At 44.2% G+C, this 25,060-nt stretch overlaps 1 protein-coding gene across 1 annotated transcript in view; it reads right to left on the reverse strand.

The window, feature by feature from the left end:
- The window catches only part of LOC138513272 (uncharacterized), a 69,179-nt gene that overhangs the window by 18,922 nt on the left and 25,197 nt on the right, over positions 1 to 25,060 (reverse strand). The window contains exons 3-5 of the mRNA XM_069628021.1: positions 11,133 to 11,435; positions 3,677 to 3,790; positions 1,892 to 1,944 (exon numbers count right to left, since the gene is read on the reverse strand). Coding sequence (XP_069484122.1) covers positions 1,892 to 1,944; positions 3,677 to 3,790; positions 11,133 to 11,435 — 470 coding nt within the window. The remainder of the gene's footprint in view (positions 1 to 1,891; positions 1,945 to 3,676; positions 3,791 to 11,132; positions 11,436 to 25,060) is intronic.

Consider the following 25,060-nt stretch of genomic DNA (forward strand, 5'->3'; position numbering starts at 1 on the left):
GAGGGGGACTAACGTGGGTAGAGTTTGTATTTAAGGAAAATGATTCAGGTAAGGCATAAAAACAGTAGGCTGGGTGTTTAGAGTGATCAAATGACTCCATGGGGGTGCTGTGTACAATGCTTTATTACCGTGCCTAAATCCAATGGTTTGCATCAGGACCAATCATACATACATTTGCTTGATGGATGAAATCCAAGGACTCAGACAGGAGGGGCAAGGCCCATCCCATTTGCCCAACATTCTCACCTCAACTCACTTTTGCTCAGAGATCTAACTGACAGCTGGTGATAGTTGATATTTGCTTGTTTGATGGATACAAACGCATTAAACCATCTCATGCAATTGAAAAGGTTATTTACATGCTGCTGAACATTGAGTGTGTTGCAGAGGAGAGCCATTTACCTGTGTGAGCATGTGTGTATGCTTCCAAGCAATGCAGTTCTACTGAAGAAAGGGGGTGAATACAAAGAGAGAGTCATGAAGAGAGCCAAGCGAAGGGGGCCAAATAATTTCCATCATAGACCCCGCCCCCCATGTGGGCCAAGTTCACATGTTTAGATCGCCAGAGACCTTTCAGGTAACTGCACACCTATATCGAATTCTAGGAGAACCCTTTCTGCCTTTCACAGTTGACAAAAAGGACTAACGTTTATTTGCATAAAAGCTAAATATGCTATTTATTATGCAATTGAAAACTCAAACCTCCACCTGGCATGCTGGAGCAAATAAAAACGCCCCAAAAAGTGAATATATCTCCCTTATTGCCCTATGCCCATATGTATACTGCAGAGGCCAACTATGTTGTGAAAGTCTGGCTACATCACTGCCAGGATGACAGAGAGTGCACTGTAGACATGAAGCTGTGGTGTCACCTGCCATGTGGAAGGTTTGTTTGTTAGTTTATTCACTTATTATGTGCACCAGACCCGTAAGTAATAGGGCGCAGCAATATGAAAATGCAAGGCTTACATAGTTACACAATATACAGATATATACAAATATGATATAGAGGCTTATGCAGTTACAACATTATACAATGTGCAAATATAGCAGCTTATATGGTTACAACAATATACAATGTACAAATATACAGATTACAGAGTGTTACACTCCGTAGAACACTTAGACTCACAAGTAGAATAGTATACACATGAGTTTCAAGTAATAGCGCAGTTAGATGAGGATAATGTCCTGTAGAGTAGGAGTAGGTAACTCCAGCTACGGACACAGCCTAAAAGGTAGGAGGCTAAGGGTCAGTCGAGATGATGTGTTTAAACATTTTTTATGAAGTGTAGGTAAGCTTGGTCGGTTCTCAAGTCTTGTGGCAGTAAATTCCATGATTTAGCCGCCTTTACAGGGAAGCTATTACCACCAATAGTGGTAAGCCTGTATCTAGATATAGCCAGGCAGTTAACATTGCCAGCTCTAGTTGGTCTAGGAGAAATTCTTCTCTGAAGTTTGTCTGTAAGGTAGATGGGGGCAGCATTATTGAGAGCTTTATGAGTCAATGACAACATCTTTAGCTGTATTTTATTGCCAGTAGACAGCCATTTATGTTGGCGTCTAAGGCTTGCTTGGGTCAGTGGTCGAAGTGAGCAGGAATGGTTGGCAGCAGAGTTAACAGTTCCACTACTTTTTGCAACCATTTGACCCATTCCAGAACTGTTCTTTGTGAAGTTAAAGCACACTTTTCCCCTTTACCACCCAATAGCAGTTACAGCTACACTGAAATCTGGTTCAACTCAATGGGCTGTCAACCAGCATGGCTGCAACCCTTGAAAAATGTGTTGCATGTTGCTGCCCATCTGCCTATCCTACCCCCCACTGGGGTCACACATCCACTACTATTTTTGGAACACTTCTACCACTGGCTTGTGTATTTATCTCTTACCTGGGTGCTCCCTGTGTCTGCTGCCGGTGCCACAGATAGACCTCGCTGGGATCCTGAAACAGGTAAACATATGCCTTCATGATAAGTGTCCCTTTAAAGATTCCACCCCTGCACTTGATGTATTTTCCACCTGGGACAATTTTAAATGAATGAGAAACTTCACAGATCTATGCACACCACACATACACATAGCAAAGCCCAGCACGCAAGTTGCTTGTTCCTATTTTCATCTCACTGTAATGTCGAAATTGTGCATAACAAAAGAATATTAACCAGGCAACACACCCTAAACAGAACATACAAAGAACAAGTTATTAAACTACACAGGGGAGGACCAGAAGGTGAGAATGTATTAGGGGATATTAGGGACATGGTTTAGTATAGTCAACATGGGGTTCTCAGATTAGAACCGAGTGTACAGGTAGCTGAAAAGCATTTCATATCATTAAACATGTATATCACTAACCACTGCTTCATACACAGTCAAGACAATATTTTGGATTCTGAGATGCTTATGCTCAATAAGGCAAAAGTATAATACATAGTCAAATAAATGTAATTCACCATACGATTTGTGTGATGTTGGTTCGCCTCCTGCTAGAAATGGGCCTCATTCCAAGACTGGAGGTGCGGAAACAACGCTGCCGGTAAGTTTACCGGCACCCTTGTTTCCAGACTGCCACACTACAAGTCTGCCTTTTTACGGAAGCACCAAAACTGTTTGCAACGGTGCCAGTGCTTCTGTCTCCCCACTCCCATGGAGTCCTACGGGACTCCATGGGAATGGGGAGTTCCCAAACCCGCCGCCTGACTTCATGTGCTGACGGGACTTGTAATGTCCCAGTGGCACTGGGAAGTCAGGCGGCAGATCCGGTGTTTCCGGGTCGGCGGCAACACGTCGGTAGCACCAGGGGGTTAACGCCGACCTCGGAATGAAGCCCAATGTTTCTATTTGCAGTTCAAGGCCTGCCCATGCGTCACATATTTCATTACTAGAAAACATGGCCCACCCCCCTGCTGGGTCTGGACTATTTTAGGGCCGCATGAGGGTGGTAGCGTGCCCTCACCTGCAGCCTTTTCCTGGGCAAAGATTTCCAGGGCAGTTCACTGAACAATTTGGCTGATTCACCCAAAAATTCGGGTGGTTCAGATTTTGCTCAAACTAGTGGGATCGAATTCAAGTCAAGTAGGATTAAAAGCAGCTGATTTGCCCTGTTATATTCAGTCGTGCACGTTGAAAATGCAAGGTTACTGTGAAGGTGAAGTAATGCAGGAGGTCGGAGATGCATAACCCCAATGACAGGAATACAATATAGACCATGCCACGCCCCAAGGTTTCTCCCCAGAATAAAGACATGAGCAGGAAGAGTGGCCATGCTTTATTTTTTACTGGATTTTGTGCACCCATATAACTAAAGGGAATGCCAGAATAGTGCCAAAATCTGCGAACACTGGCACTTTAAACCCAGTTTTGGTATAAGACCTCCCTCAAATATTTGAGCAAAGAGGTTTTTTATGTCCTTTTTGGAAGCTTTCAGAGTGGCAAATGACACAAAAACATGCCCTGTCCGCAGCTGAGAAAGAGTCCCTAAAATGTATAGAAAAATACCATTCGAAAAGTGCATTTGTGATGCATCTGCATTGTTCTGAGGGGGGATGTGTGTGTCTTGTCTTGTTGTTTGACCAGATCCAGCCTTTATTGTTACTGTTTTTAGAAACCATCGCTGCATGAAATGGCTCATTCCTGAGAGTTTCCCACCATTTCCCTCATCTGAGATGCAGTACCTTTATCACAGCGCCAGTAAACCCTATACAGGGTCAATGACAAGGTCAGCAACAGTAGAAGGACCCCAGCCACAACGGGAGCCGCACAGCCAGTGACATCACCAGATGGGAAAGCTAGGGAGAGGACATAGAAGAAATATTACCCAAAGTACATGCACAGGCATGAATGCACACATACAGGTACACACACAAGCATGCACACACCCAGTTTTTTTCTGATACAGAACCTCCCTCCATCTCCTTACTGCCAACTCCAATATACCCTCTCCCGAAACAGAAATGCTCACCCCATTCATCATCTCTAGAGCACACATGTTGGCGTCCAAACCCCAACGGCCGGATTACATCCCCCTTTGGGACACTCAGGAGAGTCGTGGTGTCTGCCAGGAAAGTTCACCACCTGGGAATCTAGTTGGACCCAAATCTCACAGTTTAGCCAAGTGTTTCTGTTCGGGAAAGTGTGCAGTCAAGGCAAGTTGGCTAGATGTATAATGACATTTTTGTTAACCCAACAATGTAGAATGTATTATAAGTGCTATAATACTCGCGAGAATTGATACAATACAGCAAATTTACTAAAACTAGGCTGCACTTGAAATGTGCTAGTCATCGGCTGACTAACTGCCTGTTGAGAGGGGCATAATGGATACAATAGCATCTGCAGCATTCCTGGAGTCATTTAGGAAAACTCAAGATCAACAAGAGTCTGAATAAACATCTGCAACAGGAACTCTTTGATCTATGCGGCAATCACCAAACAGATGTGATCAATTCCTGTCAATTATTGGCCCTGCTCTTTGGAATGTCTTGCAATGTGGCCCTACTTTTATCGAGCTCACATTGGGCTGCAAGTGGGATGAAAAGATAAGTGGGGACCTAACATTTCAAGCAAGAATATGCATCTGAAGACCTGCCCTGAGAAGCATAACTAAGGATGTAGGGCCTACTAGATGTGAACAAGAGCCCTGTGTGATAAGACCACACACTGCACACACATTTATAAAAATATGAGTGTGACTTACCCATTGATGTGAATACCCAGGGTGTTTAACTGGATAACTTGAATACCAATGTAAAAGTGCCTTTGCGTCACAAAATGGAAGGTGGCGCCTGTAAACCAGGAATGTCCTACACAGTATCCCGTACCAAAAAAACAGCAATTGTTCCATCTTTCATGTTACTGCCACCAGACGTAGTAACAACTTCTCCCTGCACGTGGCAAATCATTACTTTGTGGTATAGTTACCTCCTATGTTTCAAAGCAGGAAAATAGCCTTCCCACCCCTCTGTTTCTAGGCCTAGGTTGAAGATGTACAGGGTAAAATAACGGTATAACAGTATGAGGTGACGATGAATACATAGTTGTAAAGGAAACAATTTATAAGCCAGAGGAGAGGCAAAACGTTTTTGGAGGAATGCGGAAAATGGGAAAAGATTGTGTGAGGAATTCGACCATTGGCACAGGGAGAGTGAGCTCGCCTGGGCTTTTTTGATTTTTTGATAAATAAAAATGAATGATGGGAGACCAACCTCCTGAGAAATGAGTGTGGCCATTCAGCACCCATTTCATGTTTCCCACACCAAACACATAGTCAGTCACCTGTATACTGGGAAGACAAAGCCTACAGGAGCCATCTTCCCCTGTCATATTCACATGGCATGTGACAGCCCTGGGTACATCAAAGCATTCCAAGAAGGGGGAAGGCACACCTTCCTCCAGCCATGAGCAGCCTAATTAAAATATCAAAGGCTCAGAGGATCTGCATTCCTTTGTTCTCCGGCTGGTGGCAGTGAATACTAATGAGAGATAATTGAGGCAAGCCTGCCGAGTGCACTTGGTTGCCGGAGAGACAACATAAAGGCGGGGCTAACAACCCTTTGGTGTGCAATGTGTCAACTTGAAGCTAGTTCCCACCCCTCTTTATGAAAGGCAGTGAAATGCATGTCTTGGTCCACTATTTACCATAGTAAAACCCCTGCAGAGCTGACCCCTTTCAGGGTGGTTGCCAGAAGGCCTTCCAGAAGGGCATTGCCGACATCTAGTTGGAAGGGCACAAAGGCTTGCACTGCAGATCTGAAGTTGTTTGCTGGGATGAAAGACTTTATTTTCTGCAAGGGGGGAAAGTTGTTACCAAACTGTTTGTGTCTCCCTTGCTATGTGCTCCTTAATCAATATGTGTGTGCTGATGTAAAACCCAAAGGACCCATATAGCCAGGTCTGCATGTCAGGGTGTTCTGTGTAGTCGGTCACCGGTAGGAATTCTGTCTTGGAGGGACTGTGCTTTAGCTGAGCACTGTTACACCCAGGGTTGGATCAATGAGAGGTTCAACTTGAGCTTGTGGGTGTCTTTGTTGGAGGAAATCTTGAGGTAGAGCTGTATGTTATCTGTGTGTTGGTGGATATGGATATTGTTTGAAGTCAGGAAGATTTTGGCAATTTCCATGCAAAAGTTGGCAATCATGGGGAAGAGGATACATCCTTGCTGGGCCTCCACAGTTCATGGGTAGAGCTGGTGGTGTGGAGAAATCCATTTGGATAAATTGGTGGCGGTTTGCAATGAATGATTTGAATGAATTAGTGGGGACCTAACATTTCAAGCAAGAATATGCATCTGAAGACCTGCCCTGAGAAGCATAACTAAGGATGTAGGGCCTACTAGATGTGAACAAGACCCCTGTGTGATAAGACCACACACTGCATACACATTAATACAAATGTGAGTGTGATTTACCCATTGATGTGAATACCCAGCGTGTTTAACTGGATGACTTGAATACCAATGTAAACGTGCCTTCGTGTCACAAAATGGAAGGTGTCTTCTGTAAACCAGGAATGTCCTACACAGTATCCCGTACCAAAAAAACAGCAATTGTTCCATGTTTCATGTTACTGCCACCAGACTCAGTAACAACTTCTCCCTGCACGTGGCAAATCATTACTTTGTGGTATAGTTACCTCCTATATTTTAAAGCAGGAAAATAGCCTTCCCAACCCTCTGTTTCTAGGCCTGGGTTGAAGATGAACAGGGTACAATAACGGTATAACAGTATGAGGTGACGATGAATACATAGTTGTAAAGGAAACAATTTATAAACCAGAGACAGAGTAGAGGCATAACGTTTTTAGAGGAATGCGGAAAATGGGAAAAGATTGTGTGAGGAATTCGACCATTGGCACAGGGAATTGGAAGGGCACAAAGGCTTACACTGCAGATCTGAAGTTGTTTGCTGTGATGAAAGACTTTACTTTCTGCAGGAGGGAAAGTTGGTACCACGCTGTTTGTGTCTCCCTTGCTATGTGCTCCTTAATCAATAGGTGTGTGCTGATGTAGAACCCAAAGGACCCATATAGCCAGGTCTGCATGTCAGGGTGTTCTGTGTAGTTGGTTACCGGTAGGAATTCTGTCTTGGAGGGGCTGAGCTTCAGGTGAGTACTGTTACACCCAGGACGGGATCAATGAGATGCCAGACTAGTGCTTGTGGGTGTCTTTGTTGGAGGATATCTTGAGGTAGAGCTGTATGTTATCTGTGTATTGGTGGATATGGATATTGTTTGAAGTCAGGAAGATTTTTGCAATTTCCATGCAAAAGGTGCCAATCATGGGAAAGAGGATACATCCTTGCTGGGCCTCAACAGTTCATGGGTAGAGCTGGTGGTGTGCAGGAATCCATTCAGACAAATTGGTGGCGGTTAGCAAGGAATTATTTGAATGAACTGAGGGTGGTCTCGCTGACCCTCATGCGACAATGTAGACAAAGTAGAATGTCTGGTTGTTAACTGTTTCAAATGTGGCGGAGAACCAGGAGACTAGGATGGCTCCTAGTCATCTCGAGGATGGTAATAGAATCATTGATCACCTTGATGGTAGCCATTTCTGTGATGCATCTAGCTCTGAAACCAGAGTGGTTGGACTGAAGGAGGTGGTTTGCATCGATGTTGGAGGTTTTGTGTGGCTCCTGCTTTCTCAAGGATTTTAGCAGTAAAGGGAAGATGGGTGATAGGGCAGTAGTTGCTAAAATCATCAAGGTCCAGTGCTGTTTTCTTAAGAAGCTGAAAGGTTTGTTCAGTCTTGAGGATCTAGGGGAAGGTGCCATGAGTGAGGGGGCAGTAGATGATTGCCAGGTAAGAGTGGAGTGCTTTAGTTGGAAGGATCTTGAGAACGGAGAAGGGAGGATGTCATCTGCATATAATGTACTCCTAAGCATTGCTAGGACAGCAGTCAGGTCTTCCATGGTGAGTGTTTTGAAAGTTGTCCAGGTAGTGGTGATTATTGGGAGATGGGATCTATGGGGTGAACTGCTGGCTAGGGGTTTGGTGTCTATGTGCTGGAGGATCATGCTGATCTTCTTGATGAAGAAAGAGTTTATGCTGTCAATTTTTCAATTCAAGTGTGGTGCGGTTGTGTTGGGCAGAGGGGTTGGATGCAATGCCTGATGAATTTGAAGAGAATGTACTTTCTTTGTTGGCCATTGCTATGGTGTTCTGGCAGTATTTGGGCTTATCAGTGGTAATCAGTCGTGTGCGTGCAGCCCAGAGTTCCTTGAGCATGGGGAGGTTGAATGCACTGCAGGATTGTCACCAAGTCTTTTCTTGTTTTCTGATTGTTCCTTTTTGAGGTTAAGTTCTTGAGTGCACCATGGCATGGAATGTTTATGCTTAATCGTATGTTGTTTCACTGGGGCATGGCGGTTGATGTTGGTTGCAAGGGTGGTGTTTAGTTCTTGTAGAAATTTGTTCTAATCCTGGTTCATCAGAGGAAGATCACCCCATGTCAGGTGGTTGTTGGCAAGGTCTTCTGTGAGAGCTTCTGCCGAGAAGTGCTTGAATTATCAGAAGGCTTGTTTGCTAAAGTTCAGATGGGTGTGCTTAACTGGGCTGGTGTGCATAATGTCAAAGGGGATTGCCAGATGGTCCTACAAAATGAGCAGGATTGGGGAGCTATGATGGAAGGTGGGCAGGCCGGTGATGATGAGGTTGAGGATATTACCTTTACGGTGTGTTGGGTTGTTCATGTGCTATGTGAGATTCAGAGTTTTGATAAGGAACTGGAGATGTTCCTTCATGTACGTGGTTGCTGGGTTGCCAGGGATGTTAAAGTCACACAGGAAGATGTTGGTGTGTGTGAGAGAGATGGTGGTGACCAGGTCCGCGAAGTCGCACATGGAGGAGATGCTGGGCTTGGGTGGCCTGTAGATGAGGTGGAAGATGTCTTTTTCTTTTGGGAAGAGCAAGAAGTGTCACAAGAGGTTCATGAAAGTGATTTACAGGGACCATAATGGGATAGCTTGTGGCTGAATGCGTATGTATATGGGTGAGTGAGGGTGTATTGCTTTCCAATGTGACCATGAATAAATGTAGATAATGGCTTAATGTGTGAGTCAATGAATGCTGCTGATTGTCTGGGTATGTGAATGGGGAATGTTCCAGGATATGCATGGGTTACTTACCTGTAATAGGTACTGGGATGAGTAAGAGGGACATAAAGGTAATAAATGCTGTTGAAAATAAGAGTGAATTAATGCTGCTGGTTGCATGAATGTATGAATGGAGAATATGCAAGTGGATACTTGTGAACATTTGTATTTGTATTTATCGTTTGCTTGTTAGGCGCTTATACTGCAAATACATTCTGTTTCAATGTGCCCACAGAGCAATAATGAGGGAACATGGGATTGCAGGACAATTAAAATATACAAGAAATACAGTGGGGAAAGGGACGGCCGAACCTACAATGTCTTGTGAGTATTCAGAACGTGCAAGTGCAGCAAGGAAGAGGGCAGTGGGGTAGGAGCTGTGGTGTCCATGCTCGAGGGTGAGCCACAGATGAAGTGCAAGGTGTGGTAAGTGCTATGCGGCCAGGAGCCGCATTGGGTTGAAAAGTGCGAATCTCCAGTGCAGAGGGTGTGCCGAGGCAAGTGCTGAGGGTAGACAGAAGCTGGGGAGATTGGGTGTGAGTGGTCAGGGACCCGAGGATGCACAAGGGTATATGACATCAATCCCAGCAACTGTGCGATTAGCAGAGGAGGGGATAAGGGAAGGAGGAGGAAAAGAAGAAAGGTCTTGATGTGCTTTTGGAATTTAAGAAGGTCCTGCTCAAGATGCAGAGGGAGGGGAGGCTGTTCCATAGGAGGGATCCAGCTGAGGAAAGTGAACAACCTTCTGCTCTCTGCTTAGTGAAATGCTTCACACAAAGGGAGTTGGTGCCAGAGGAACGTACAGGTCTAGAAGGAGAGTATTTTGTAACAGAGAGTTGCAGATAGCGGGGTCCCCGGCCCCAGATAGGTTTGTGGATGATGCAGAGGGATTTGAATTTGATCTATGCAGCAACCAGGAGCCAGTGGAGACATTTTAGGGTAGGAGAGATGCGGCCCCTGGGCTTAAGGCCAAGGATAAGTATCGCTGCTCTATTCTGGATTAGCTGAAGGGGTCGCAGAGTGGAAGAAAGTAGGTTAAGGAGGAGGCTTTGTCAATAGTCAAGCCTAGAGAGAAACAGGCCTCGGGAGACATTGAGCTTCGTGGGGGGGGGCGGGGGTGAGAAAAGGGAGAATTCCTTAGAGAAGGAAGATTTGAAAGTGGGAATTCTTAGCAATGCCCAGAGTGTGAGGTTTATACTGGTATATATTGTGGGGAAAGGCATAATGAAAATGTGTTTGGAAATGCTCTTTTGCACTGTTGGAGATTTGTATCTACTGGATTTTTTCCTGAGTTACACTATAAAACCGACTGCAAACTGTCTGGATTTTTGCCTGTTTATTCACAGAAATTGTGCTGCATAATGTACCATTTTAAGCCACTATTCAAAGAATGTGCTCGTTGGATACCCTCAAAAAATCATTGGATGGTTTAGGCTACCTCAATAGGCTCTGTCGCTTTCACATATTTGTGGCAAATATTTACGCCCCTCCAATAAGAAAAATCACCAGTTGACAATAACAATATTGGCTGAAGGAGATGGTACACAAACATGGATATTGTTGCTGTGGAGGGATGATCCCTCAAAGCCCGTGTCCACTCATTAACTGTACAGTAGGGCAGGTCATTTATCCAATTTAACTCAAATATAACAAAACACAAGATGGGTATTTACATTTTTAAAGTGTTTTAAATAGCCCCCAATTGTTGCTTAAGGCCAATTTCTGAGCATGTGTGGACTGATCATATAAGAACAACATGAATACTTGTGAGAGACCAGATATGGGGAGCAGGAAACATGGGAACACAGCTTCATATAAGCACATGAGCAAGCAAGCATAAACTCATATTGGAGTTTGTATAGATGAGAAAGGCGAATGGCTAAGTGGGATATTGGAGTGAGGAGCTTTAGCAAGTGAGGGTAGATGGGTTTAGCAATAGAAGGATGTAGGAAATTGTGGAGCAAAAACCTAGCCAATGGAAATGAGTTGTTCTCATCTCCTCTCAGTTCCTCTTCCTACATCAAGTTACAACATTGCTTACCTTTGTAGACCAGGCTCCTCTTCACCCCTCTGTGGGATGAGTTGAATTGGGACTCGCAGGTGATCTCTCCTCTCGTACAGGTCTCCATGGGTAGGGCAATATGGCTTATGAATGTTGAGGTTCCACCTCTTCCTCTGATTGCACTCATCAGCCCCTGCTGTGGGGTCCCAGAAATGTTCCAGGACACCCAGACCTGCCCAGAAACAGCCCTGACCACACAGGCCAGAGGGACAATGCCCCCAGGAACATTCAGCCGTGGTGGGAGTGTCACAAGCAGCACTGACGTCCTTTCCGTGTAACTGTCTGAGAAGGAACACAGGCAACAACAACTCTTAATCCATAGTATATGGCACATACATATGTGTAAACATTCCAGATTTCCGAAAAAAACCAAAGGCCATTTAAAAAAAGACACACATTATAGTTCAACTATACCTGCCTGTCACACAAGAAGCACACTAAAACACGAGGAATGTGTTCCCTCTTAGGTATTGTGCAATCTGTGAGCAATGCATGTAATTGATGTGCTTGTATATGTTGCAACACATGGCTAATTCCAAGGAGCAGTGGGAGTGCTTTTACAAAGAATGTTAACTCTATCATCAGCTTATCAAGCATGAGGCGTTGCTCTTTGAACAGTAAATTGGATGGAGTCTGGGTTGAGACCTTGTTACAGTATTACAGATATGAAGGGACATCAGCGGTTTGACTGGGACAATCCTAGCCGGCATGCTATACAGCTCTCTTTCACATTATACATATTTAGAGTTTGAGGCACAAGAAGTTAAAGTGATTTGCCCAGAATCAAACATCTTTTTTATCAAGTGGCATAACCAGATTTTAGGTCACCATGTCCAGCAGATTCTAGCATTAGTAACATACCCCCAGATCACATATGCTGGTAAGGAGTGGTTAACGAGGTTCCCAGAGAAGTGACACATCTCTGTGACATGAATACGAAACATCGACAACTCAGGAACAATGTCAAAATGTGGGTTGCCTAGTAACAGTAAGGAGGTGATTTTCAATGGGTTGATATGTTAAATGGAGGTGTAAAAGTGAGTTGTAATCCTTTTACTTCTCCATTTAACACCCTGTCCCATTTTTTCTTGCCTTTCCATTGGGTGGGAGTGGAGCAAAGCAGAGTTTGAACATATGCTTTGCTTTCCTCCTCTGTTAGTACCAATGTAGAGGGGTTGAAAAGTCTGCTTGTACCAGCCCAAATAGGAAATAATATGTACCTGCATTGTCACCAACCTGCCCTAAGAGACCCCAGGAGCCCATGCTGTTTTGCTTTTTTAGCAAATAAAATTATGCAGGTAACTCAGCCTCAGAAAGGGTGGTCTGCTAATCAGATCTCCCTTTCAAAAAGCTCCATGCCAAAACCATGAATAGTGCATACATATGCCATTGATGTACCAGTCTCCTGACTTCTACAGTACCAGCACTGCAGTGGCACAGGACATGTTCAAAGGTCTAACGTACATTCCTGAAAGCTGCTGGAACAATGTTCCTGTAGGCAGAGGACGATTTCTAACTGACTGCACCTCTGATCCAAATTATAATAATTGTGAAACCTAAGTCAGCCTGGTGTCTTGTAGATCTGTAAACATAAGCCATGTTTGGTTGTGACATGGTGGCTGAAAAGGTCACACAATTATCCAGGAACAACAATTTGATATCACAATAGTGTTATCGCTGTGAGGCAGGGCCCATCAATGACAGGATTGAAGTGTATTAGTATCTGCTCTGATTGGCTCCCAACATGCTACCATGTTAGACAATGGCCAGACTGCTGCCTTTTGATCCTCCATCAGAAAGGGTTACCCCTTCCTGTTTGGGCACAGGAAACATCTGCAAGAGATTTCCTGGGAGACAGAGCTTCAAAGGCAGCATTGAGATAACAAAGCCTGGTTTATGGCAGGGTTCGGAACACTGGTGTCCGTTTAAAGACAGCAGACATTAGAAGAGGGCATCATTAGAGTAACTGAAAGCTACAGGTAGACTAATAGAGGGGTTCCACCATTTTTGATTGTGTTGGGGCTTTCTAACAGTTACTCTTTTTGCTCCCTATTTCCTACAGGACAAGTCACCCTGGGTAGGATGTCAGAAGGCAAGGGTCAATTTACAACAATAGGCATTGGACATCTTACAACAGGCTTGCTTTGGACCAAGCTGCTGTGACAGTCACATTCACTTGACCTCTGTTGCAAGTACAGCCTACTCCAAAGTTGTCTGACAGAGATGCAAAAAAGAATGCATCCAAGGCAAATGCAAGATCCATCCCGTATCCATTCCTGAATAAGTTGTGGGTAGAGAGCTCTTGGATCTCGGCCTCACTGCTGGATGTGAACATAATGGACCTCGTTCAGGTGCCAAGCACCTTCCTGGAGTGAAGGTGCAGGATGAAAGGAGTCACCTTGTCCTGAAGACCCTGGATTGAGCTCTCAGCAACACAGAAGCCCAGAATCAGCTGGAACTCTGTCCTACCACACCAGCACGGCTGTGAGTCTGCTCAAGCTAATAAAGCACTGGCAGTGCTACTTTTGGCACTCTCAGAAACTTCAAAATGCTTACTGCATCTCGAGCAATCCAGGCACCGGCTCATTCCATTGTTGCGGATTACCTTGGATCTAGAAGGATTTTACCTTCCTTGGATTGTTGAGAGTGTGTTGTAGCACTTTGAAGCATACTATATGTGATAGATGTAATTACCAATAAACATCTCAGACCAGATAATCGGACAGACCCAAGAAAGATGTAAAATACTGCTTTAATCTCAATTAAAGAAAGCATGGAGTTATACAGCTATCTAAAAGGATGCTTGCATAACCACACTTCCTCTTGCATATACAGAGTTTATGTATCTTTTTATACATAATCTATGACATCATCCTACGTGGCATTTTACAAAACCTATTAACGGGAGAGATTGGTTAAGGGGAACATATCTACCAATAGAATGTATACAAGTTAACATCTCATTGGCTGCCCCTTGTCTGTAGGACACACCCTGAGCTATTTCTAGATACGTAGTATACTGATTATAGCAGAGAATATGGCAGCAGATTGGTAACTGCAACATTGTATGTAAACGTGTCTGACAGGCCCTATGACTGGTTGGAAACCCCATCTAACCTTGGACATTTGGCTTGTTTAGCAGCTCATGAGTAGAAAAGAAACCTAGGTGCTCAGGATGCGTCAATTAATTTCTTGTTTTCCCAATTAGTCCATCATATGTCATCAGTCTGATCCTTAGCCAAGGCCTTCTGTTTGTAGTTGACCGCATAGTCTGCTTGCTGTTCTGGAACATTGAGGGGGTACGAACAGCTGGGTTTTAATGAATAACCCTTGTTTTCGACTTCTGAGTCACGTGTTAGCAGACCATGATTGTGTCCATTTCAGTCTTTCATTTAGCACTATTTGATTTTATTAAACAGGGTGCCATTACCCTCTCTGGCCTTAGAGACTTGCTCACTCCACCTCACATAGGCTTTTGCCCTCATGATTATTCAGTACTTGGCCCTTGCAAATGTCCTTGTCTCTCCGAATCTTAGCAGAAATATGTCTTACGCACATGCTCCATTCCTTCGACTCCCTTTGTGCCGAGCAACCATCTGTCAAAATAGCCTTCTTAATCCTTGGCCAAGGTACTCCCTTATTCTTCTCACAAAAAGCATCTTCTTCATTAGTTCTTTAATTTGCAGGGGTAGGCAGCTCATCTTTTTGAGGTAGCAGGGTTGATACTTAACAATGGCCATCATCCATTTTCTTCCAATGGCCATCCTAAATGTTCCAAGCTTCTATGTATCTTTTCTACCTTGCGTTACAGTATATGTACAGTTATTGGTCAGCATATGATTTCTTTGTCTTTAGGTACATATTTCTCTTTGTGCTTCAGTTAAATTGTCCATTTGAAGTATTTTCATATCGTTACAGCATAGGTTCATACATCACCATTATGACATTATTCTGTCATTTTCAGACTTTGTTTTGAGTTCATCCATAATTCCCATAGCTGCATTCTGGCACTTTGGCAGTGAACATTATTCTTGGTAACTTCCCTCCACTGTCTCAACATGAAGGTATCTTCTGAATGGCTGTCTGAGTGCATATCGTCTTTCATGCAGTTGACACAGTATGGCCATTTGCATAAACTCGTTCATGGGTTCCCAATTGTAGCTCTTCGTCTGCTACTCCAATAAGATGGTGGTGAGGGGGCAGGGACAAGAGGTGAGACATCCACCTGCTCCTCTACAACAGGGTGGCAAAATGTCTCTTTAGCTAACAGTTCCTTGGTGTCTTTAACAAACTCACAAAGTTCTTGTTTGACCAAAAAGTTCTGCTCCAGCAAAGGGTTCAGTAATAGTCTTTTTGAGAAAGAGCTTGGATCTTGGGAGATTGCCTTGTATACTCCCCTACTTGGAATCCGTATACAACCTTCCGCTGCCTGGCATACTCGCCTCCCAGGACTTCTGATATGTTTCACAATTACTTAATGTACCACAATAGCATATACCATGCAACGTCTGGTATATCTGTTTGTGGTGACTCTTTATTCAAATACATTCGCTCAATCTTCTTCACTTTGGTGTTTAAAATTGACCCTTTTAAATCTTTGTCTTGTCAGCATTCAAGCATTCATCTTAAAAGAATTTTGCCTTTAAACTTTGCCGTGGCTGTATTCAAAACAATCTTTATTTATTTTCTTTATTGTAGTATAGTATTGAATAAACAAAACATTTCACAATTTGAAAATGAGTGAATTTAAACGAGAAGGTAAGAGAAAAGAGATAAAGAAAGCAGAAAGAAAGAAGAAAAAGAGAGAACATGATAAAATGACAAGAAGATCGTAGTTTCACATGTTTTAATCTGTAACATAGAGGTATAGTTAATATGTCTCTGGAGAAGTTGATTACCAGCAGGTTTCCAATATGTTAGAGATCTTCCTCCGCAGTAGGGTGAAGTAAATTATGCTAATCAACTTCTCTAGAGACATATTAACTATACCTCTATGTTACAGATTCAAGCATGTGAAACTATGATCTTCTTGTCATTTTATATTTTTCTTTCTTTTTTTCTTCTTTCTCTTCTGCTTTCTTGATATCTGTTCTCCTTCTTTCTCTTTTAAAGTCAATAATTACGAATTGTGAAACGTTTTGTTTATCCAAAACTATACTACAATAAAATAAATAAATAAATAAACAAATAAATAAAACCAACTTTATCTTTGTGTAATTTCTGCATCACACATTCTTCTTATTTGTTGTTGAATCCGCCCTTAGCTCTTAAATGGATTTAAACAAACGTTGCCTTTGGATATTTGGTGCATTAGCACTCTTGTATCATTCAATCACTTTTTGGCTCTGTTGTCGGAATGCCCCGGGGTTCCAAATGGCTCTGGGTGGACTCACTGGTCTTTCCCAGCATCTCCAATGGCACTCAGGCTTTTTCATAGCAGCCTCTTCCTCTGCTTTCCAGTTCGGGGTATGCGGACGCATCTCCGGTGTCCAGCACAGCCCAGCGGCCTTGGCCAGCTTTCCATCGCCACCCAGAGTGAAGACTGCTGTCCGGTCGAGCGACCCGGCCTCAAAGAGCTTTTGCACTGCTCTAAGCTTCTCCACAGGCTTCCTTGCTTGCAACCGGCATCTCCCTCTCCTATACAGTAGCCTTCTCTGCGTCGCCAGCCTTCTTGGTGATTCTCACCTTCCAAAGCCTTCGTGCGGATATCAATGTTCCTCTCAGCATGACTTGCTGCGCTTGCCTTTCTCCTCATCTCAATGTGGTTGCCATTTTTAAATGTCCCGCTCATGACAGGTGTGAGAAAACAACTTGTGTGCACATTGCATTCCAAGCTCCTGTCACTCTGCATAAACTCCATTGTCCCCTTCCTCGTCCCAGTACCTGAGTGGTTATGGGATTTGAAGTCCATAACTTCTTTGGGTTTTTCTCATTGTGGATTTCACAAAAGGGCACTGATCAAAATATGTTATGTGTGAGTTATGGGTGTCTGAGTGGAAGGCGGAAACCAGTCCAAAATAGAAATAGGCCATTAAGAACCTGGGTATGAAAGGGTCGTCCTCATCAGAAGGGGGAACAATGTGACTCCTTCAATTAAGTCATAGCATCTCCTCGGTAGACGTCTCCTCCCATGTGATCCTCCCTCATAATGCCGCCCCCAGATTCAGGATCATATAGCGGCTGCTTTCCCTTGGCCACCTGGGAGGAGGTCACCACTGGGGAATCTGTGATAACTCCACTGGATTCATCACAATTGTCTGTGCTTCTTTTACAGGGCTAGGCTTATCTAGTGTTTTCTAAATAGTTGTTTGCATTTGACTGTTTGATTAAAAAAACTTTATGTTTATAGAACCTTGTTTGGAAATTCTTTTATTTTGGAACCATTGTACTATTTCTGTTTGGGTTGCTACTGTTATCAGCTCACACCAGTCTTGAAGATATAGCTTATCATCGGCCTGCTTTACCAAAAGTGGTGAAGGACCTTTCAGCTGTGTCTATTTAACCTTCACGGTTGGGATCACTGCTGGTTTAGTAGTAGTGTGGGGCTGAGAAGCCAATTAGAACCACTACTCATCCCTTTTCTCGTGCAGAGCAGTAGTCATTTCAGCACAGAGGGGGAACTACGTACCTTCACAATGTAAACCCCTTTGGATATTAAGGGTCGAACGACATTGAACTATGACCATCACCTCAGAGTACCATAAACAAACATGAAAAAAGAAGGGCAACGGGACCCTACAACTGCTGAGCACTTTGAGTGACTTTTCTGGACTTTGTAGCTTTGCTTTCAAGAACAGAGCCTGGACATTTGGAGACAGGAAGTCAGAGCAGGTGATACACTGTGTTTGATCCATTGTGATACTTTGTTTTTACTTCAATCCACACATTGCACATACACCCAAACAGTGCACATGCAGACCCTTGGACAGCATATACATATGAACACACACATGAACACACACCATTACACTGCATAGACAAAGGGCCTCATTACGACCCAGGCGGTAAGTTACCGCCTGGGTCGTACCTTTACCACCACTACGTTTACGCCATGGTGGTTGGCGGACTTACCGCCCCATTCCGAGGTTGGCGGGGCGGTAAGTCCCCAATCCCCATTTACCCTTCCCCATTCCCATTTTTGCCCCATAGGGCATAATGGGAGTGGGGAAGGCGTTAATTACGCCACCGTAAATTACGGTGGCGTAATTAACAACAAGGTCCCTTAGCGCCATGGATTTTAACACCTGCTAAAAGCAGGTGTTAAATCCTCCATGGCGCTAAGGGACCTCGGAATCAGGCGGTAAGGGTCGGCGCTGTTTACGCCGCCGTAAACCCCTTACCGCCTGGGTCGTAATGAGGCCCAAAGTGCATAAGCAAACGTTCACTTCACATGCATGCTCCCACTGAACACACTGCCATTCCACATACATGTACATACTTTACATACATGTTCACTCTGCATATGAAGGTTAACAGTATAAATAAACCCATACAGTACACACACACATACACACACAGGGACAGACTCTCACATTGCATACATTCTTGCACAGTGTGCATGTATCCACACCCTGTGCATACACCAACGCACTCCACATTAACCAACACATAGACCAAAACACTGCACTTATATACTCACACTACACAAACACAGAAACACATATTTGTACAACCTGCCCATACATCTGCAGACCTCAACTACGCCTACACACTGCACATGTCCTCTCACTGCCCATATACCCACACACTGACAAAACACCCACACACTGCACATTTAAAGTGCACATGCTCTCACACAAACAGCATGCACACATCCAACGAATAAAGAAACATAGGCCCTCATTATGAGTCTGGCGTAGCCGTGCCGGTAAAAACGGCACCGCCAGAGTTATTTTTTTCCGGCAATGGGCAATGGGGACTTACCGGGGCATTACAGCCCCAGAGATCCCGGTAATCCCCCATTGCCGGGCGCTGGAAAATATTACTCCCCATTCCCATTCGAGTCCCATTGGACTCAGTGGGAATGGGGAGGACGGTAGCACCGACACCATTCATGAATGGTGCTGGTGCTACCATCAAGGTCTGCAAGCGGGTGTCGTTCCGCCCGCCAGGTCAGACCTGGCAGGCTGAAAGGCACCCGCTCACAGAACTCGGAGTATGCCGGTCCGGTACCACCGGTGCCAGTACCTTACCAGCACCACTGTTAACGGACCGGCATACTTTTAATGAGGCCCATAGTCGTTAATGAAGAAGGGCAGGCATTAGCTATTAATTGAAATGAATTCATATTTTTTTCCCAAAAAAAGAGATACATAATAAAATTTCACATACACATTTTCTGATTACTTCAATAATTGCATAAAACTCTTCATATGGAGGTATTGACTATTTTCAAACCTTTGAATGCAACCAACACACTGGGTTTGTTACTCAGCACTTTCAGTAAACCAGTCCATGCGTCCTAAAAACAGGCAAAAAGTGATGTCTGGTAAGAATTGAGCAAGACAGCGCTTTTCCATTTGTGGGCAAAGTCTTAAAAAAGAACACATTGATAATACAAAATTATTGATGTAGTACAAACAGTAGATCACAATAAACTGGAAGACGAAAACATGTGAAATCTGATTAATTCCAAATGGCTCTTCCAAGATGCATATGGAGCTATGTGATGTGTTTCCTTTCACTCATTGACCTTCTCTGAACATATGCACACAAGTTATTTGTGTGGTATATTAATACAGTTTATTTTAATTTTTTTACCTCAACCATCTTAAAGAAAGTTAATTCAAATTGCTTGCTCCTCGATACCGGTATTGTAAAGGAGTCGATTCCTGCTCATTGACATAATTCAGTAATAAGCTATTTCTGGGGGGGTACTGTGAAGAGCTGACTTCTTCCCAGCAGGAGTACAAGGCTAAAACGCCCACTCAGCCCTCACACTTCTACAAACCAAGAGCCAACACAATCATAAAACTAAAAGAGGTAAAGTAAAGCCTTTCCCTTTTGTGGTAATGTGGGCTGAAGGAAGGCTATATACTCTTAGGAGGGGTGTGAATGTGGATCAGTAGCACCCCAAACAGCACAGTATAACAGTCCAAAATAAAGGAATGTCAAATCAAGATTCTATAAAAATATATTCTTTAATCAGACACACCATGTACAATACTAACTAACCAGAAACACTGTAAAAACCCACCCATCTAGAAGAAACACAGAATATGCACATATTTAATAAATGCAGCAGTATGGGTGATGAGACAAGGGAAAAAAGGCAATCAAAAGACCACAATGTTCAAAAGGATATTTCATCGAGTTGCAAAAGGGGATTAAAATATAAAAATTAGCTAGCCAGTCTCTAGGGCCCAAAGATGGACCAGGGGTGCGTTGAAACAGGCTTCTTGGCGCAGATCGTGGTGTCAGCTCGGGTCAAGGATGCAGAAGTCACGATGGCCCAGAGGCAAATGGAAGGTGGCTGCAGCCTCGAATCGTCTACTTGCACTGCGCGGATAGGGCACTCCTCGGGTTCAGTCGGCGGTTGCAGTTCTACAGCGGTGAACTGGTACCAACATGCACAGTCAAGGGAATTCTATGCAGAGGCTCAGAGGTCCCTGTTTGGGGAACACCAGAGTGGTGATGAAGAAGCTGGTGTTTTTCGGATGGCGGCTCTAGCAAGGCAAGGTAACAGAACTTTGTGGTTCGAGCTGATCAACACAGACTTTTGGTGATGCTTTTGCTGTCTGATGGAGGTTCAGAGAACACAGAACATTTATGGGCAGTGTCGGAAGGTCCTGCTAGATTGCTCAGCACGGAGCATGCTTGAGTCAAGTCTTGGGGCAAATCATTATCGACAACAAGGGACTTGGCTGTACTGGCTTCCAGGTGCTGTGAGTCTGACTGCAGGGTCTCGTGGACCAATGTCAGTCCTTTTCTTGGGCTCCCAAACATGGGAGAGGCAGTCAAGCACCTTCAGGGAACCGGCAATACATTGAGGTCCTAGGCAACAGGGTACCTGGCAGAGAGGTAGGCTTATGGTCCAGCAGCAGAGTTCACCCGCCAAGATCCCTGGGGAAGGTTAGAGGACAGCTGTTGACTCTGCCTTGGAACACCTGCCTTCCCTTCACAACTGGATGACTTTAGAAAGGACTGCTCTCTCAGCAGGGTCCAGTGAAATCTTCTCAAGTGATGATCCAAATTTGCTTTAATATGATTCAAAGAAGTGGTGGGAGTCCCCTTCTTTTATAGGCAAACGTCTGCAGGTAATTGGACTAAAGCTAGCCTGCTTTAGGAGTCCAATACTGGTCCTTGAAATTAGTGAACTTTGCCCTTCTGATGTCACACCCAAAGTGCTTTGCTCCAGAGGAAGTGGAAGGTAAAGGAAGAAGAAAGAGATGCAGAGATATTCAAACTGGTGGAAGGCTTCCTCCCATGAACAGAGTTCCCTTGACTATTCCTCAGCTCTGCCCCTTCCCTTCTCTCTAAGAACAAAGGCCTTTAGAAATACAGCACCCTGGTTGTGAGGCTTGGCTCTCTGTGAATGCATGTGCCTCTTGGTTTCTGTTCCCAGGACAGCTTCTCGTGGAGGGGTTGTCCCTGGGGAAAGGGTGTCACCTGCCCTTACAAAGGAACAAAGAGAAGCACTCTCCCAAAGCCACAGTCCTGCAATTTGGCAGGGTCGGACTTGTCTCAGAGGAAAACACATAATTCTTCAACATCTGAACTGGACCCACAGGGCTGATACATGTGCAATATCAATTTAATATGGCTGGGATAAATAACTCTGGCAGATGCTGGCCACTATACTCTAACTCAGGTATGGCTTATATTTACAGTTTAGAGTGCCACCAGGACAGGAACCCCTGAAATATGCAGTTTTTGGAACAGGGGTGCATATCCTAAATGCAGCTCATTTGCTGCAGGGACTTAGCTGTCACTGCAGCTGTCAAATGGGTAGCTGTGACCTCTTAACATACTCTGTGCCAGTGTTAGAGCAGGTGCTGCAAACCAGGATATTGATGCAGCAGGTCACAGATCCTACTATGGTTTTGTCAGGGATCCTATGAAAGGGTAATCTGAACAGCGCATTTACCTTTCAGAAATGGAATTAACAGCATCATTCTGTATTTAATAACAATCTAAAAAGCAATAGCTTTCACACCCTTGCTAGATGGCAATTCATCATATGTACGCGTGACCTTTTGATGACAGTTCCTGACGTTAAGGTGTGCACTGTAACCACACCCCCTAGGGCAGCCCACTGCCCATGCAGAACATTCAGCTAAGGGCCCCAAGGCAAAGGGCAGCTCCCAAAGAAGCAGCTCCAGACCGTGTTTGCCCGTGTTCGCCTGAGAAGCCAGTAGCCAGCCGTCAACCAGCAGCGACTGACAGGATAAGTGTGGTCTGGGTCGGGAGTACAACAATCACTGTCTTCCAAAAAACCCTGCCTCTCTCATTACCTACACAACATAAGCACACCAAAATCAGCCAGCTAGTAAAGAATAGCCCTTCACTTCTGTGTAACAAACGCTCAGTGGTGTTATTCACGATTGTGTCCCATATTTAGGCATTCTCCATCTATTCAGATACCTCAAATCTAGGTGTTTGCACTTCTGCTGTGCCTCCAATTAAGGCATTCACATTCTGTCCTGGTGAAGTTTAGTCATGCGTCAGACTCAGATAGACAATTGTGAAGATTAGCATTGGGTCACATCTAAACAAAGCTGATTCTAGCTTGCATCACATCTAGACAGAATTGTGAAGACTAGCATTGTGTCACATCTAGACAGAATTGTGAAGATTAGCATTGCATCACATTTAGACAGAATTGTGAAGATCAGCATTGTGTCACATCCAGACAACTGTAATACTAGCTTGCATCACACCTAGACAGAATTGTGAAGATTAGCATTGCGTCACATCTACACAGATTTGTAAAGACTAGCATTGCCTCACATCTAGACAGCTGTAATACTAGCTTGCGTAACATCTAGACAGAATTGTGAAGATTAGAATTGTGTCAAATCCAGACAACTGTAATACTAGCTTGCATCACATCTAGACAGAATTGTGAAGATTGGCATTGCATCACATCCAGAAAACTGTAATAATAGCTTGTGTCACATCTAGACAGAACTGTGAAGATTAGCATTGCATCACATCTACACAGATTTGTAAAGATTAGCATTCCCTCACATATAGACAACTGTAATACTAGCTTGTGTCACATCTAGACAGAATTGTGAAGATTAGCATTGCATCACCGCTAGACAGAATTGTGAAGACTAGCATTGAGTCACATCTAGACAACTGTAACACTAGCTTGCGTTACATCTAGATAAAGTTGTGAAGATTAGGTCTGTTCCCCATTAGGTTGTCTGACCTCTCCCTCCCTCTCGCTGCCTGATATCTCTTGTCTCCAATATTATTTAGCCTCACTGTGCCAGATAGCCATATCTCAAATTTAGCCTGTTTGTGCCATATAGCCATACCTCATATTTAGCCTGATTTTCGTAAGATTGTGCCAGATGATAGAAAGACCCATTAGGCATCTTCTCCCATCATCCATGTGTCCTAAACCCAGGTGCTACTGTATTTGACTACTGAAAGACCCACTGGGCATCTTCTCCCATAATCCACCTGTCCCAAACCTAGGTGCTACTGTATTTGACTACTGAAAGACCCATTAGGCGTTTTCTCCCATTATCCGTGTGCACCAAACCCAGGTGCTACTGTATTTGACTATTGAAAGACCCATTGGGCATCTTCTCCCATAATCCACCTGTCCCAAACCTAGGTGCTACTGTATTTGACTGCTGAAAGGCCCATTGGGCATGTTCCCCCATTATCCAGGTGCCCCAGACCTAGGTGCTACTGTATTTGACTGCTGAAAGACTCATTAGGTGTTTTCTCCCATTATGCAGGTGTCCCAAACCTGGGTACTACTGTATTTCACTGCCTACAAATCTAGGTGCCAGACTATGTAGTGTCTACTGCTGTACCCTAGTAAGGTGTCTCTCCCACCGCCCAACTGTTCCCAAATCCCGGTCCCACTGCATTCAACCATTCATTGTTACCCCCCCTCATCCCAAAATCCAGATTCTAAAGTGCCTTACTTCCTACTGTAGTACCCTTTGTTAGGCGTGCCCCCTCCCCCTCTAATAGGGTATCACAAACCACCCGCCCACTGCCCTAACCAGGTGCCAAAGGCCAGGTAAGTACACATATCTAGCGCTGTATCCCAGTTGGAGGTGCACCTCTCCCTAGACAAATAATCTGGTGTACCCATCCCACAAGACAGAGACCATGCCACACAGTGGACAAAGCAAAGCAACATGCTGGTGCACCGGTAGTCCTGATGAGACCCACCACAGCCCAACTCAACCACCACCAACACACAGCCCATCACCCAGTAGAGGAGCAGCTGCATGCCTCTGCAGGAAATTCCGTCCCCCTACCTCCTATATGTTGGAAGCCTGAGATTGTGCCGAGTTTGACACCAGCAGTTGTGCCAGAACCGGAGCGTATATTCGAAAGAAGGTACCCATTGAGACAATCCTATTGAACGTATCCCAGAAGGGACGTTAATCTGAGGGTGGAACTCCCTGAAGGAATATAAAAAGAGAAAAGAAAGAAGTCTGTGACGTCTACGTCTCAGGATATTGGCTGAAGAGGATGTATGGATCCTACAGAAACTAATGACGAAATAAAGAGTCAAATTAACTTTTTAATATGAAAAAGAAGATCACATGTGCACGAAGAAATGAAGAGAATCAACCATACACTAATTGTACAGACGCTGAAATGCAAGGCAGACTAAGTCATCATAGAAGCTGGCTATATGTAGTGAATAGAATGCAGGCAGAGCCACCATTGTGTAGCAGCTGGACATCATATCATGAACTTTAGTAAGC

Source organism: Ambystoma mexicanum, chromosome 1p (genome assembly GCF_040938575.1).
Source record: "Ambystoma mexicanum isolate Mex_15411 chromosome 1p, UKY_AmexF1_1, whole genome shotgun sequence".
Lineage (NCBI taxonomy): Eukaryota > Metazoa > Chordata > Amphibia > Caudata > Ambystomatidae > Ambystoma > Ambystoma mexicanum.